Source organism: Gastrolobium bilobum, unplaced genomic scaffold (assembly GCF_033153095.1).
Source record: "Gastrolobium bilobum isolate Gb01-03AN ecotype WA unplaced genomic scaffold, APGP_CSIRO_Gbil_v1 utg24947, whole genome shotgun sequence".
Lineage (NCBI taxonomy): Eukaryota > Viridiplantae > Streptophyta > Magnoliopsida > Fabales > Fabaceae > Gastrolobium > Gastrolobium bilobum.
In genome coordinates, this window is record NW_026895771.1 from 111,737 (window position 1) to 128,697 (window position 16,961).

The following is a 16,961-nucleotide window of genomic DNA, read 5'->3' on the forward strand; positions in this document are numbered from 1 at the left end:
ATATTTTGTGGGGCCCGCACTTTTTAATGCAAAAAAAAAAAAAACTAAAGTACACAAACCGAATCTCTATAACATTACACAATCACTTTTCTTACAACATAACTCTTATAAAACCCATAAATTTATCACCTACAACATGAGATACATTAAACGCTTTTACTAAACCAATACCAAACCATTCTTCCTTTCAAAATTATGTAACCCTCCATTTTTATTTATGACACAACAAAATCATATAAAGACCAATATTTTTTTTTCTTCGATGAAGCCATCAGGTCAGATTGGCTCCTTGCTGTTATTTTTAATTTTTTTTTCTTCTAGAAAATAGTAGGCTTGGAAGGCATATATATCTGGAAAATTTTAGAGGCATGAAGCGTTTCAAGGACAAAATAACGGTTCTCTTGGCTTAATGAATTGGTAATATATAATACACAACATGCTTAAGTTGTTACTGAGAGAATGAAAAATTCCCTCAGGGTCTGTGAAGTAAAAATAACAACCAGATATCTTACACCAGTTACAATACAAGCCATAATTATACATTTAGATATGTAATCAGATGTCAGGCTTCCACACTTTGGACCTTGAAGCTTTTGCAAAATAACATCCATATCTGAAGTAGGGGATGATGCAATTCATGTGTATTAAGCAGCACAGCCTCCACACACAACACTTCTGTCAGCCAGTAAAGATACATGTTAACATACAGTCCAATGGAAATGCACAGATGTATGACAAAATTTCAGCACAAATTATCAGCATTTGCATTTAGAAAAATTCATGGAAATGCACCAAAGTAGTAAAAATAACACAAGACACGTTATGAAAAATGATGTGCTTCCTCCCCTGTTAAATCACAGCATGGCTTGCAAGCTTGAATTTGAACAGACCATCTCAACTTTTAAGGAAATTAACAGATTCCCAATCGAGGTCTCAATTAAAACAGGTTTACTTCCAAAACTCAGTGACGGAAGTTTTAGAGGGAAAGTAATTCAGTCCGTTTGTTAGAAAAATATAAAAACCATTAAAAAGACATTCATTTAACAGTTTAAACTTCTGGGATGAATTGGTTTACTTTGGGATGAATTGGTTCTTTACTTTGGGATGAATTAGTTCTTACATGATATTAGAGCCTCCATGACAACGGGGTAACGGTTTCGATCCTCGTCATCCTCATTCTATTGATAAATAATTAAATATTGTGAAATCTCTTAGCACTGGTATAGACCTAATGTATTGTCAACCCTTAAGCCTGTTAGACTCTTGTGTGAGGAGTGGTGTGTTGAAGAAATATAAAAACCATTTAAAAGGCCTGCACTTAAAACCTTAAACTTTTGCATTAAATTGGTTACTTATACTATTCAATGATCTTTTATCATCATAATCATTTGTATAGAGTTTTTCTTTTTTTGGGTCTCAGCAGCTACTTAACTTCGTCCAATTATCAATATCCCACAGCATAAGTAGCAATTCAATTTCCTCATACGGGAAAATCTCCACAAAATTATACACTATTGTATCATCAAATCGTGAATGAACTATTAGTAAATATGACAATCTCATACATCAAATGCTAAGACCAGTATTTTAAGTATGATTCACACTATAGGAGTAAGGCACTTACATAAATGAGCAACCGGACCTTCTATGCCTTTTCTTCCTTGCCATTTCTTTCCTCCTCGGAGGTTGAAGAACAACCTTAATTGCAGTATCAAAAACTGATTTGACATTCTAAATCATGAAAAACATATCGTTGTCAAATTACGTGTCATAAGACTATAGATAAAGAACATATATCATAAAATACCTAGATTCTATGGATTTCAATATTAAATTTAAACCCACTACCTGCTGAGTCTTCGAACTGCACTCAATGTAAGCTGCTGCACCTATTTGTTTCCTCAGTTCTTCCCCCTGTTAGCAATGCACCATGATTGATGAATGAGAACCTTTCTTATGTACATAAAAGTGCTTCATGCATATCCATTAAAAAAAACAAAGCTAATGCAAAGAATATTAACCTCAGCAGATGTTATAACATTAGATCCCATGTGATCAGCTAAATATCCTCGATCTTCACGAAGATCTAGAATCAATAATACAAAACTTTATGTCATTCACTCTTCCATCTATTCCGTCAAAAAATCATTAGATATGCCAACACAATAAATATACAAAATTTTGTATGTGCGTCTGCTTACCTAACTTTGTACCAACAAGAACAATTGGAACATTAGGTGCAAATCTACGCAATTCTGGCATCCACTGAAAGAGAATAGAAAGAAAGAAGGAATGAATAACTGCATTATGGGGGGAAAAATTAATATGTTTCGTATAATGTTCAAAATGGTCCATTATTGATACCTGCTGGACAATGAAAACATGCATACGTTCCACAGTAAAAGTAATATGCAGACCCAAAAAGAAAAAAAAAATAAAAGACAGTTGCAGACCATGCTTAGATTGCATGTGTTGGGAAAATGATAGCAATAATATAGGAAGAATTTTGTTTCCTTTTCTCATGTTTGGATGAAGAGAAAATGAGTTGTCATTTACTGCATCTAGTTTTATAATTAAATGTTTGAAATCCATTATAAATATCATCTCATCCAATTAATGTTTGACAAGTTATGTTATAAAATAATGTACCCATTTAAAATTATTTTTCTTTTTAGATCAGATTGAGCCCCCCTATGATCCCCTCCCTCTCCCTCTGTCCAAAGATCCTATTTCTTGTCCTCCCCCCTTTTTTATTGGTGAATTTTCTTTTCCTCTCTTTAAGTAGCCATCACTAGGCAAAAGTCAACAAAGGTATTGTGGCAAAAATGAACCAAAGATCCGAGTAGAACATTAACCAGTGATCAAGGAATCTCCTTTCAAATAAAGACTCATCATTCAGCTTGATTCCTCTGATCTGTGTGATCTTCTCATTTGAATATTTTGCCTGTTATTTTTATTTGGTAATACTTTTATTATTGATTTAAATGGTTTGAAAGAGACACTCTAAAAACAGTAACAAGATACTTAAGAAATATTTCAAACAACATTTTTCAAAAAAAATAATTTTTTTTTTTTTTTGTGATATGGGCATAGTAAAATAGAAAGACATTTTTCATCTCAATTTTCTGTAGTACCAAAGAAAATGATTTCTAACATGTACTTTCTTCTCTATTTTCTATTTTCAAGCCTAAAGGAAAAAAACCAACTTTCTGAAAATTTCAATCCAAGAATAAAAATCAAGAGAAAAAACAAAAAATCAGAGATAGGCATGAACCTTCTTGAGAACATTTTCATAGCTAGCTCTACTAATCAATGAGAATGCTAAGACAAATATGTCTGCTCCTCTGTAGCTCAGTGGCCTCAACCTGCTATAGTCTTCCTGGCCTTTAAAACAGTGGAAAAAAAGGTATCAAAAGTAAAGAGTGAAGAACAACCAAAACACATAACTGAACCATAAATGCTCTCAAGTTCGAAGTTCCTAGTACCTGCTGTGTCCCAAAGCCCCAAATTGACAATGCTTCCATCCACAGCTACATTGGCACTAAAATTATCAAATACTGTGGGAACATAATCCTGCCACCCAAAAAGAAAAAAGAGAAAAGGAAAAACAAGAATAGTGAGCAAGATGGTAAAAATAGGAGGATTTCATCATCCACCATCAATCATCCATGCCTCGGAAACACACCCATATTTGAATATTCTACAATCAGAACACAGATATTGAAACATCTCAGCACATTGGGAACAAACACCCCAATACTAATAAAGTGACAGGCATTAAACCCAGGTATTATTCAGAGAAAAAAGCCCAAAACTTTATTCTGTTTATAAAGTGAATGTTTATATAGAAAGCACCGTTCAGATAAACTACCTCCAAAAATTCAAAAATGGTAAGAAAACCATAATGTATAAAAGAAGCAACTTTGATTGATGGGGTTTGATTTTTTTTTTTTTTTTTTTTGGAGACTTACAGTGGGAAACTTGTTGCTAGTGTAGCAAATGAGCATGCAGGTCTTCCCAACAGCACCATCACCAACAGTGACACATTTAATGAACTTGGAAGCACTCATTGTGTGAAAAACTCTTAGCTAAGACTAAGATTTAAGCAGCAGCTACAAAACAGCACTTGTTCTTAATATAGAAAGAGCCTCAAAAGTTGAGTTTTTAAAGCTCCAAAAAGTGTGAAGAAGAAAAAATGAATAAAGGGTTCTCTGTATTCTGATCTCTTGGTTACATTAAAGGGTGTGAGATAAATATTAAATAGAAAGAGAGACCCTTCTTCTAGTTTCAAGAAACAAGAAATATAAATAATAATAATAATAATGAGAGAGAGAGAGAAGCTCCACTGCATATGCATGTAGTCAAAGGGTCTATTGCTGCACTTTTTCGTCCCACTCAATAAATTTCAAATCCAACAGAAATTTTTTTTGAATTACACAAATGGGACCCTCTCTCAAACGGTACCTATTCTTCAGGCATAGCTAACATCTTCACTTGTTGGTTTCCAACTATGAGTCACTAATTACTGATAAGTCATAAGTGCACATTACCTGTTCCACCATACAGTAACTGTAAATTTAAATTAGTTTTTGTAGCTGTATATTTATATATCAATATATGATTTAATAATAATAATAATAACAACAGTAAATTAAAATTAACCTCAGAATATAATTAATGTAAAAATTTGAGAATAAACTTTGTACGGTTTTCTTGACAATCTCACTCCTTGACTTATTGTTACTTGTGGAAGAAGAATCACACTTTTTAGAACAAAACAAACACATGTCAATACTTATATTAAGGGTCACTAAAGTCACCCAAAAGCAATATAGCACGCTTTTTAAAAATTTAAAAAATTTGTTTCCCTTAAAACTATTTTTTTTGTTGGAATTTTTAATTTCTCTAAATCTTATGGTGATAACTATCATCTACAAGTCAAGATCCATCATACCAAATCATAAAGAAAAATAAGAACAATATAAAGGTGGAGGCATACCTGTCTCTATTGCAGCGGAATAACTTTGATCTTGTCTTTTGGGATTTGTAGTCTTCCTCAGTCAAATCACCCTAAAATCAAATTCCTTAGTGTGTCGTCTCTCTCTTGATGGAGAAGAGAAACTAGGGTTGTTATCTGACGTATTGAGGACCATAACCCTTTATAGTGTTTTTATCTTTATTGTTGGGCCAATAAGCTCCCATTATACCTAGTTGGTCCAACACCGGTTTCCACTCATTCAGCCCATACTCACTTAAGAATCTATTTGAGAATATTTATCTGATCACTTTAATTTACCCAATATATATAAATAGTATAATATAATTATTAATATAATATGTGATCCACAATAATTATTAGAAAATATAATTTTCTACCATTTTTGCTTTAGAAAAAACAATGGGAAGAGGACATTATTCACAAGAGGGTTAATTAAACAAACAAGGATAGAAAAATGTTTATTGTTGTCTTTGTAGATGAATGTGTATAATATAACATTGGAAAGGATGGACCCACGTGTCAAAAACCCCACCATGGTTTCCCAGTCAGGATGAAAAGCTCACACATCCCAACAGATTCAAATGTATTCAACCGTTGAAGCTCTTGTTTTGTCACAATCTGTACTCTGCATGTGTCTGTGAAATTAAAAGCAACCTAAGTTCCTGAGGGTTAGGTATATCCTGAATCAATCACATTGATGAGTATAACTTGATGATTTTTATTTTTATTTTTATTTTTGGTTCTCTGTTTAAATCTATAAAAAGAAATTAAATTTGAGTAAAATTATATTTAAGTGTGAGATTCGTATTTATATTTTTATATTTATATTTATAAAAAATAATTTTTAATATTTTATATTAACTTTTGTAAATTATTTTTTAAAAAGTGATTTATTAAAATATAAATCAAATAAACCCTAAATAGTTGTTAGTAATGTTATCACCAATTAAACAATACTATTCGAAACCAGCTTGCTATGCACGCAAGCACCAATTCCAAGAATCATGGTCAAATTAGGTCCTTACGAATTTTTTTAACTAGGAAATAATACCTATAAATTATTGTTTATAGTATAAGTTTGCATTGCAACATTTTTTTTTTGGATACAAGCATTGCAACATTAATACCTTTTTTCTTTTCTCGAACAATGGTTATTTTAGTGTTTGCGAGTTGCGACGCTTTCAAATGCGGTTTGACCGAGGAAGTTTTTGTTTTGCTTCGATCATACGTGCATTATCTTGAAAAAAAAACGTGCATTTGCAATTTAGCACTCTTGTTTCTCTCGTTTGAGGCAATATCCACCTTAAGCACATATGCAGTGAGTGAGATAATGAGACACAGAATTAATCAATTGTTAATCATGTAAAAATGTACCTATTTCCTATAGGTTGGTATTCTTAATATATTATTCAGCTTATGTCCGTTAAATATTGGGCCCAACAACCAAGAAAAAATCTTAGACTTGTTTGATGTGATGTAGAAAGTTTGATAGTATAAGTTTATATTATATATTATGATATTTTCAGTTGTTTGGTGTGACCATTGTATAGTATAAGCTTATATAGCAGAACCCCTTAATACATCAAAATGATGTATAACTTAATCAAGCCTAAGCGAGTGAGATTAGGTCTGATAAGGAATTGATGTATTAATATTATTTACAAGCACAATTCTCAACAAATAATATATCATTTCAATGTTAATATATTAAAATAAATTTTTTTAATATATTAATTTTTAAAATATTAGAGGATATTATCTTATACAATATCATACCAATCGCAAAATAATATTAAAATTTAATCAGATCTTATAATATCAGATCTTATCTTATATTATACACTGAACGTGCCCAATGAACTCCTTTGGAGACTCTTGACAGCTACCACAAATAAGAGTATTTTCACCCTTATTTAAATAATAGATAATAAAATTAACATTTCTCAGAGAAAAACAATATATACATTGAGGTAAATATTCTACCTTCTGCCTTGTGACTGTGGCTGATACTCATTAAAAGATTGGAGTATCTTGCTTTACACTGACGAAATAGTGACTTGATAAAGTCCCTTTGGACGGTGCTTGGACGGTAGACGGTATCGCTGTACTATAACTTACGAAACATCGACATTTTAAAATTTTTGACGTGTCGTGTCTAACACTTTTAGACAAGTCACCGACACTTCAATACTCGTTGTAAAGACTCAAAAAAGCTTCAAAGGTTACATTGTGTTGCATTTTAAGTTTCAACTATTAAATTTGTTGAATCACGATTACTATTTTATTGAGTTTAATATAAACATTTAGGATATCTTATGTTTCTTTGCAAAATTGATGGGATTACAAGTTTATCTTTATTTTTTTGTTAAATTATTGAATATTAAATGTAATATATACTACATAAATTAAAAATATTATATGATATCAAAATGTATCCTAACGTGTCAAAATTTGACATTTTTTAAATTAACGTGCCAGAGTATCGTATCATGTTGTATCTCTTGTTCAGTGCAACATAGACTATAACTATTAGCGAAAGCAAGAAAAAAAAATGAGATGCATAGCAGCACCTATGCCTATAAATAAGGTGCTAGCTAATGTGTTTAAATCATCCCCAAAATCCCAAAATTTTCTTATTTAAGAGAGTTTCTTAGCGTACCCTCTTAAAAGAAAAAAATATCAAGTGTCTTTTGAGTGAGATATATTTTCTTAATATAAATAATAATAATATTGTTCGCTCTTTTTATTTTAAAGAGAGATAATATTCTACACATAATGAAAATCTCCTTTATCCTGCCTGTGATTTTTTTCAATTAGATTTTTCATATAAATTTTATGTGTCACTTTAATTAATGTATTTATTGCTATCTTGACTAGTGAAATCAAAATAAAGTTAATTACATTATTAATGTTTAGAGAGACTCACATTAATTGGTATGTTAACAGCGTCTTGAAACTCTCAACTCTATTTTATTTGACGATACTTTACTTGGAGGGGCAGGTCTTGTTGCACATAAAACTTTCCCCACTGGAGCACGAGGAGTATCCTGCTGTCACCATCATCAGATTACTTGTTGAAAGTCTAAGCACAACCACATTCTATGATCAGTAAATATTTATTACGTTGGACCATTAAATAATTTAGTGCTCTTTCTCACAATACTAATTTTTTCTTTTCTTTTATATTTTTGTTATTTTTTTTCTTTTTTAATTTTACCTTTTTATTTACATTAAGAGACCACCTAAAAAATGGTGGTTCCGGTCCACTATAAATTCTCTCCTATGATTATGTAAACAATAATGTAAGATCTCAAGTCGAAGAAATTTTTTAATTAAATAATAAGGTAAGATCTTTATGCCTATTCAAAGAATGCAAGCCTAATTGGATTAACAGGGGAAAAAAATTAGATGATTAATGACAAGTTTCGAAATTATGCTCGTAGATTGTCACAATTAACGTGCATGCGCACTTTTCTGCCCATTTTTTGGGCCTTTAAGGTTAAAATGTCCAACTTTTGTTGAACATTGCCACGGACATTTCAGTAAAAGTTGGGGCAGATAAAGGCCAGGTGCATAGTTACAGTATTCCAAATACATGTAAGGCATTATTAAACTCAATTTGGAACCAAATATCAAAAGTGCATAAAAGTTATCAGCCACACACTATGAACACATAGTATAATTTTTGAAATCTAAACAAAAATAGAATTCATTTCAAAAGTTACATATATACTTCTTGAAATACATAGTGTGTGACAGATAAATTCTTTTACAACAACTACAGAAATATTTTTCCCATATCAAAAAATATATTTTTGTGAACTTATCACGTAAGAAAGCAGAATGAGTTCACATGCTTAATAATTCACACTACTGTTTATATGAACTTATCACATAAAAAAGTAGCATGAGTTCACAGGCTTAATAATTCATTAGTTTTTCAATACCAAATTTACGTGTCTAGTTTCCATTTTTCTTGGGCTATGTTACGCTTTTAATACAAATTTAATGTCAAGCAGATACAAAAAAGGCCCAGCCCAATATTGGCCTGTCATTTTTTGTTTTTTTAACGAAAGAAAAATTGATCTGAATCTAAAATGAGAAAATATTTCTACTGCCACACCAACATCGACGTCGATTTAAAAATCATACGTGGATCACTAGAAACAAGCAATTTTTTATTTTATTTTTTCATATTTTGCAGCATATCATGTCCCTCCCTAGAAAACACAGCTCCATTACACACAAAAACAGGCCCAACATTGACCGAGCATTTTCAAGTTGTATAGGAATGAAAAATTGATCTGATTCTAAATAATAACAAAACAAATAAAAAAATGTTTATACTTTTAAAAGACATAAAATTAGTTTATTTTAATCAAAACTATAATGCTTTATGATGAACGAAAGAGTTACATTACATAATACGAGAAAGTGAAAAACAATCCATTAAAAGGAGAAACATTTTTCCCAAACAAATAACAACCATACGTGACACACTAGAAACAAGCAATTTTATTTTCATAATATCATGTCCCTTACTAGTTACTTGAACACACAGCACCATTACATATATTTAAAGCAAAATGTTTCCACTATGTTCTGGCATCAAAAAAGTCACACACACCAGACACAATAAAAGAGCCAAGGGCCCTAAGACAAAGGGTGAAAAGGTTCAAAGAGCCTTGATGATTTCGTCAGCACCAGAGACGGTGAATTCTCCTCCATTTTCAACATTTGCAACCTTCACCTTGAGGTCTTCCACCAATAGAGCAAACCTCTTAGAGCGAGTGCCAAGCCCTTTCTCTGTGAGGTCAAGCTCCAGCCCAAGAGCATGTGTGTATTGGGCTGAACCATCCGCAAGGAACTTCACGTGCTTGTTCTCTGGGAATGTTTTGGCCCATGAATTCATCACAAAGGGATCATTGACTACAAAATCAAAGGCAATCACAAATTAGCCATTTATCAAATGAGATATCTTCAAGTCTATGATTACTAGCATCATGGTTACTTTGTTCTGTAGATCATAGATTGAGTATTTCCAACACATTTTACTCACCACATAACACATAGTCCCTATAACAAAATATTGTTACAACTCAATCCATATTGACATATAGCAAGACAAGGAAGAAAAAAATTAAAAACTAAGATGCGTTCCATCTTGGTTGAAAATAAAACAATTACAAAAATTCAAACCATTTGGATGAAAGCTTTTCATTTTCTACCCATGTTACAAACAAATCAAAAATCAATAATCAGCAAATATATTAAAAATCAAGCAACAAGTTATGTGAAATCCATGTCTAGAAACAAACCTCTAAATCCAAAGGTGTTGGACCCTCGGAGGTGTCATAGTGCTAAAAAGTGTGAATATGTTGGTGAATTTCAGGTCAAGTACCGTCTAAGTTTAAGTTAAACTACGCAACAATAAGAATTGAGGAGGATTTTTCAAATCTAAGCCAATACAGTAAACATGACTAAGCATCTAAGATAGATGCCCCAGTGGCATCCATTGATTGAACTCTAGATCATCCCTACTCAAATTAACACATCAATGTAGCCACTTCACATTCTTATTCAAGAAAGAGTTGCTCATATTTTGTTAGTACATTCGAATATTCCTCATTCTTGAATAGCACAAGAAAATGGTGAAAATTAGCAACTAAATTCACGCACACATAAATTTTGTCAATTAATAATACAACATGTAATAAAACAATTACGGAAGGGAAAATTAGGATATCATTGGACCCTCACCGCTGATACAGATCAGTTCATGTACACCCTTAGCTTTCAGCTCTTCTGCTCTCTCGATGAAGCCAGGCACATGCTTCAAGCTGTTCCAAATATACCGATTTAGACCTCAAGTTAGAAGTAGAACAACTCTTCAAACAGTAAAAACGTTGTAAAAAGTCACATAACAAGAAAATTTGTAGATTTTCCTCCACTTCAATTCATCATATCACTCCAGGAATTCTTTCAAAAAAAATTCTCTTTAGTAAAATAAACAAAAATTTCTTGCTTTTGTTAAGATCTCCAAATTTTACTCAAGGGGATTTTACATAAAAAAAAAAAATCAGGGAAACCAACTGGGGTATAAAAAGAAAAGAACTTTGAGTACCCCACTTCATAAGTCACTTGAATCACAGTACCGATATCTCATATTTCTCAAGAAAACATTAAAAAAAATTGAAACTTTGATGGGAAAAAAAGTGAATCTCAGATGCCCATGAAGCTATTTCAGCTTTTTTTACATTGTTGTGTTGATATTTGTAAGTTGAAAGTAAAAATGATAAAAGGGAAATAAGAGGGGGTGTGACCTGCAAGTAGGAGTGAAAGCACCGGGAACACCAAAGATGATGACTTTCTTGCCGGCGGCGAGAGAGTGAATGGAGACAGTTTGGGGTTTGTTTTCATCATCCAAATAAGCCAAGGTGCCGTCTGGAATCACATCTCCCACTTTAATCGGAGCCATTTTCGCGTTGATGATGATGAACAAGAATTGATGAAGATACTGATGATGATGACTCTGATGTATGAGTGTTGTGTTGTAAGTTGTAACTAACGATCACCACAAACCCGATTTATATACTGACATGTGGGTGTTGCTAGTTCCGCCACTTACCCTACTTATGTAACAAATAATTTTTATTTTATTTTATTTTTTTCCTTTTAAACATAGAAGTTGGAAACATCTACAAAAGAGGATTTTATAATTTGTTCAAAAAAGAAGAAGAGGATTTTATAAAGGAATTCTAGAGCTGTTCGGACCATTTTTTTTTTTTATCAAGAAATTATTTTTTTTAAAATAAAAACACTTTTTATTATATTTAAAATTAAAAAAATACTATATACTTTTTAAGGAAAATTCCTTATTTATAAAAATCCCACAATTAAAGACTAATCCTCATTTCTCTCCAAACGTAGATATCATCGAAATAAGTTTTGCTTTTATCAATATTTTCTTATTTTTTTAATTTTAAGATTTTAATAAGATTTTACTTAAAAATGTGTTTTCTATACTTATCCAAATAGAAAATAGTATTAATTTTTTTAAAAAAAATTTAAAAAAAATCTCTTTCTCGAAAGCTTATGCAAATGTGTTCTTATTAAAAAATAAGAATGGAAAAAAGTAAATTTTATCATTTATTTTAACATATAATAAATATATTTCCTTATTTAATTATTTTTTTACTTCTAATCTTTGATTTCTTAAATAATAAGGCACTCCCTTATATTCTCACAAATTTCAGTTCTTGCAAGTCAGATATGGGATTAATCTCGAGTGCAAGGTGAGTTAGAATGAAAATATTTAATCTCCTCTCAAAATTGACATATGGGAATCAAACTAAAACTTTTACATTTTACTTGTCACACTCATATAAAAGTGAACGAGTCTCCTAATATTTTCTCTCTCTTTTTCTTACAATGTGTCTCACTCACTTTTATATGAGTGTAGTAGAAAAAAGATTTCTGCAACAAAAATAAAAATATTTTTCTCTTTAAAAAATGTTACTTATTTTTTAGAAATTGAAAAATGTTAAATAAAAAGATTAAAATATAATTTTTTTATGTTTTCATTTATTTAATATTTTACTTGTTATATTTAATTTCTAAACAAATAAGAACTGAACCACCACAAAAACAGTAATAAGTACTGGATATAAAATTCTTATATAGTAAAATATTTTTTGTACTCTTGTTGAACCGAAAAATTCAGTACGTAAGAAATTTATACTACTATCACCTTTATGATTACTTTTACCCGTATCTCATATTTTACTTTGGAAAAAATTACTTTTATGTTATATTTGATAATTTTATTTCTTACACATCTTTTGATAACTGTGTCATTTTTTTTTCTTATTTTTTCAAATTGTGGAGCCCAAAAAATAATTTATCTTCTTTAACATGAGGTTAATAAAATCCTTTTATTTTTTTAGACGAAGGAGTTGGTACTTTCGGTGCAGCTAAAATGAACTCCTCGTATAGAAGTGAATAAATTAATAAAGCAATAAAATTATGGAGTATTCGATAAAAAGCATATAAATACTGATGCCGACACCACGTGTGCGTTGGTACTTGGTACCGCAAACTCAAAAAAGATTCGTTAAAAAAGTAATAAAAAAAAGTATATTAAATATAAAAAATTGAAAAGTAAAGTTTCTTTTTTTGGTTATATGCATATTATGTTATATAAGAGAAATTAATTTTCTGAACACACAAAAAAGGAGTGACTCTCATATTTATTTTTTTTCTCCTCTTACCTATAAGTTGCACTTGTAATTTTGTTTCTATCACATAAGATATTTTTTTCTTATAACAAAAAAAAATTATTTTTCTTTTTTTTACATCTACCATAATTACGTATTTGAGTTAGTTAGTATAGGTATTTTCATAAATTTTAATTTTTTGAACTGTTTTTAGAATTAATTTCAAATTGGGACTCGATAACAGTTAAAGCTCCAAATTTTCTGTTTTTAAATATATTAAATATTTACCTTATTTAATGTTTTTGCTTCTTATCCTTGATTTCTTCATAAGTAAGTACCGAATATAAAATCCATTTAAAAATGTCAATAAATTAACAAAGTAATAAAATTATTGAGTTTTGAAACAAATATGGAGTCACAGAAAGCATGTAGATACTTATGCTGGCGCATGTGTAGTTTGTGTTGGTACTGCAAACCCTAGTTGTGTAATAGAAATCATTCCATCATAACCTAATGTGCATCCACGAGTTAAAGTGCTAGTTATTTATATTTATATAATAATGAATACTAATCTAATGTAAATATAAAAGCTTTCTACTAAATTGAAATTTAATCATTTCTAAATAAATTCAGATTAATATCCATAAATGGATTCCTAGATAACTCAATTATTGATGGTTATAGATTGTTAAGTCTTATTTTAAGAGATATGAATAGGTGGGGCTAAATTGAATTTAAACTTAAATGAGCAAGATTTATGTAGAATATTTTGAGTTTGACTTATTAGCTTGATGGAGACTAAGATTTTGAGTTTGACTTATTAGCTTTATGGAGACTAAGTTATTGGTCTATAAAGGCCTAATATAATTTCAGTGGTAAAAAATTAAACATGAATTACTTAATAAATCAAAACACAAGAGTAAATTAGAATAAAAATACTTGTTATGAGAATATAAGGAAAGATAAATATATATCAACAAATTTAATTATTCAACCTAAAACATCATAGGTCATGTGAAATAATATAAAATATGATTTTAATGTTTCTAGAGTGAATGTAGACAAGTTATCTACATTCACTCTCAAAATTGACGTTGTTTTGGGTTAAAAGATTAAAAAATTATCATGAGAAAGACTATTATAACCCTGAAATAAATTTAATGATAAAAATACATTGATTTCAGTTCCAAAACGACATCGTCTTGAACTCAATATAGATTATGATAGGGTGAATAGTGCTTTGTGGATGAACTCAGGCATTGAGATTGTGATACCCAAAAATAGTAAAATCATTGTGTTACGATGGGGCAAAAAAAATTAAATATTATTTCTTTAATAAATAATTACGCAAATATAGTCGTTTTAAAACTATTTACATAGGTATAGCAGTCAAACACGCTCCACAGGGGCGTGATCGGTTGGAGAGAGGCACTCCCCTGTGGGGCGTGTTTCACCAGGTGCTGCCACGTGGCACAAAAGTCAACAGTTTAACTGTAAAACTTTGAAAGTCCATAACTTTTGACTCGAGTGTCCGAATTAGGTAATTTTTTTATTACACATAACTTTTAGAGATCTACTTAATGACACATTATTTGGCAAATTTTGCATCTCACAAAAAAATTTGAATTTACAACAATGATATCATAAGAATGTTTAAACCCAAATTAATAATAAAGGGAAACAAGTTTCCGATGTTACTTTAGATAACTTTATCTAATGTTCATCGAAACGACGTCGTTTTGAGGTTGAAAAATTAAAAAATTAGAGTGAAAAAGACTATTATAACCCTGAAATAAATTAAAATTACAAAAATATCATGATTTCCGTCCCAAAACGACGTCGTTTTGATGAATATTAGATAAAGTTATCTAAAGTAACATCAGAAAAAACAAACCCATTAATAAACAGAAAACCACTGTTATGATTAGAAACATTCATAGTAAAGATCCTTATGATTATATTAAAAATACATCAAAACGACATAGTTTTATTAAAAATGACATAACTTTGCATTATTTAAAATAATAAAATTTATCCCCACCTTAATAGTTTTATCAAAACATTCATGGTATCTCTTCTAAAGAAAAGAAAAATAATAATAAAAATAACACTACCATATCGTTTATATTTTAAAACAAAGACAGGAAAAAAAATTATTCTCACCTTAATATTCACTTTTATCTTTCTTCGTTAACAAAGTTCCGTTACTCTTAACTTTTTTACTTTATCTACTTTTCTTTTAATAGAGTTTCCTAAAAAAATTTCAAGACTCCCCTCTTTTATTCCCTCTCTCTTATTTCTCTAAAAAAAAATTCTTTTTGATAAAGCTTCCTTACTATTTATTAATTTTATATTCTTTATGAATTTTGTCCATTTAACATTTATAATTTTTTAAGTTATATCAATTATTTAATTAATTCTAAATAAACTAGAACCATTATATAAAAGGAAATCAGTAGCTGAAATAGAAAGTAAGACTTCTTAATTTTATACAGGAGTCAAAATATCCCTATCATGTATATGCAAGATGTTACATTAACACAATCTTATTGTCTCAACCAGATAAAAAGATAAGCGAATTGATTTTCTTGTCGAGAAACATGCATGTGTATAAGGCATATAGCTTTGTACATGATGGTTACAATTGTAGGGGATCGTATACATTTGATGTGTATAAGGCATAGCTTCTTTTTTTTGGAAGAATATGAGAATTGACGAGATAACCCATCTCGATTTGGAAACTACAACTTTGATATGAACAAGTCAAACTGTTTAGGCTCCATTTTTTTTTTCAGGTTAATAATTTCTTTTTGGAAATAACTATAAAATTGTTACCTTATAATTATTACTAAAAATAATCTAACATTTTTATAATCATGAACAAAAACTTAAAAATCAAAATAAAAATGAAAAGCACTCACTTAACTTTTTAATATAAATTATTCGATATTTTGTCACCGACAGACGTTAACCGGATAAAATTATAAATTTAATAAAATTCTTCATTCAAATTTTTACTATATACCTCAATAACATACATAATTAATTTTGATAAAATAAATCATATTCATTGCATGCAATTAATGGGAATGATAACATATCTGCAACTAACCTAACCTTATCATAACTTACCGTAATCATAATCATAAGGATCTTTACTAGGAATGTTTCTAATACTGACATCGATTTTCTCTTTATTAATTTGGGTTTAAATGTTCTTACAGTATTATTGTTGTAAATTCAAATTTTTTTGCGAGAGACAAAATATGCCGAATGAGATGTCATTACGTAGATCTCGAAAAAGTTATGTGGAATCAATTTTTTTTTTTACCTAATTCGGACAACCGAGTCAAAAGTTATGAACTTCTAAAGTTTTACGGTTAAACTGTTGACTTTTATAACACGTGGCATCACCTGGTGAAACACGCCCCACAGGGGAGTGTCTCTCTCCAACTGGTCGCGCAACTGTGAAGCGTGTTTGACTGCTATACCTACGTAAATAGCTTCAAAACGACTACATTTACCTAATTATTTATTAAAAAAACAATATTTAATTTTTTTCCCCTCCTCCAGTGTCCCACTTTTATAGTAATTAAATATAATGGAATGATGAATCGATGGTATAGCTGGAAAAAGGATTCGGTTTGGATTTGGAAAAGAAACCATGAATGGTTTGAATGATGAGCCCTATCACCAATTTTAATGGTATTATTTTGGATAGGTGTGTAGCAATGAAGAGTAATTAT

General features: G+C 30.1%; 2 protein-coding genes across 2 annotated transcripts; both read right to left on the bottom strand.

The window, feature by feature from the left end:
• Positions 1 to 588: 588 nt before the first annotated feature.
• Positions 589 to 4,073, bottom strand: LOC133295754 (rac-like GTP-binding protein ARAC7). Its single transcript, XM_061494610.1, has 8 exons — positions 3,972 to 4,073; positions 3,486 to 3,573; positions 3,275 to 3,384; positions 2,202 to 2,265; positions 2,022 to 2,086; positions 1,849 to 1,914; positions 1,625 to 1,731; positions 589 to 675 (listed from the first exon to the last, which is right to left on the bottom strand). The coding sequence occupies exons 1-8, from the start codon at positions 4,068 to 4,070 to the stop codon at positions 645 to 647; spliced, it is 630 nt and encodes a 209-aa protein (XP_061350594.1). The 5' UTR covers positions 4,071 to 4,073; the 3' UTR covers positions 589 to 644.
• Positions 4,074 to 9,444: 5,371 nt separating this feature from the next.
• Positions 9,445 to 11,583, bottom strand: LOC133295752 (peroxiredoxin-2-like). The gene is made up of 3 exons (XM_061494608.1): positions 11,323 to 11,583; positions 10,760 to 10,839; positions 9,445 to 9,928 (listed from the first exon to the last, which is right to left on the bottom strand). Exons 1-3 carry the CDS (start codon positions 11,475 to 11,477, stop codon positions 9,675 to 9,677), a joined length of 489 nt encoding a protein of 162 aa, XP_061350592.1. The 5' UTR covers positions 11,478 to 11,583; the 3' UTR covers positions 9,445 to 9,674.
• Between the last annotated feature and the right edge of the window lie 5,378 nt (positions 11,584 to 16,961).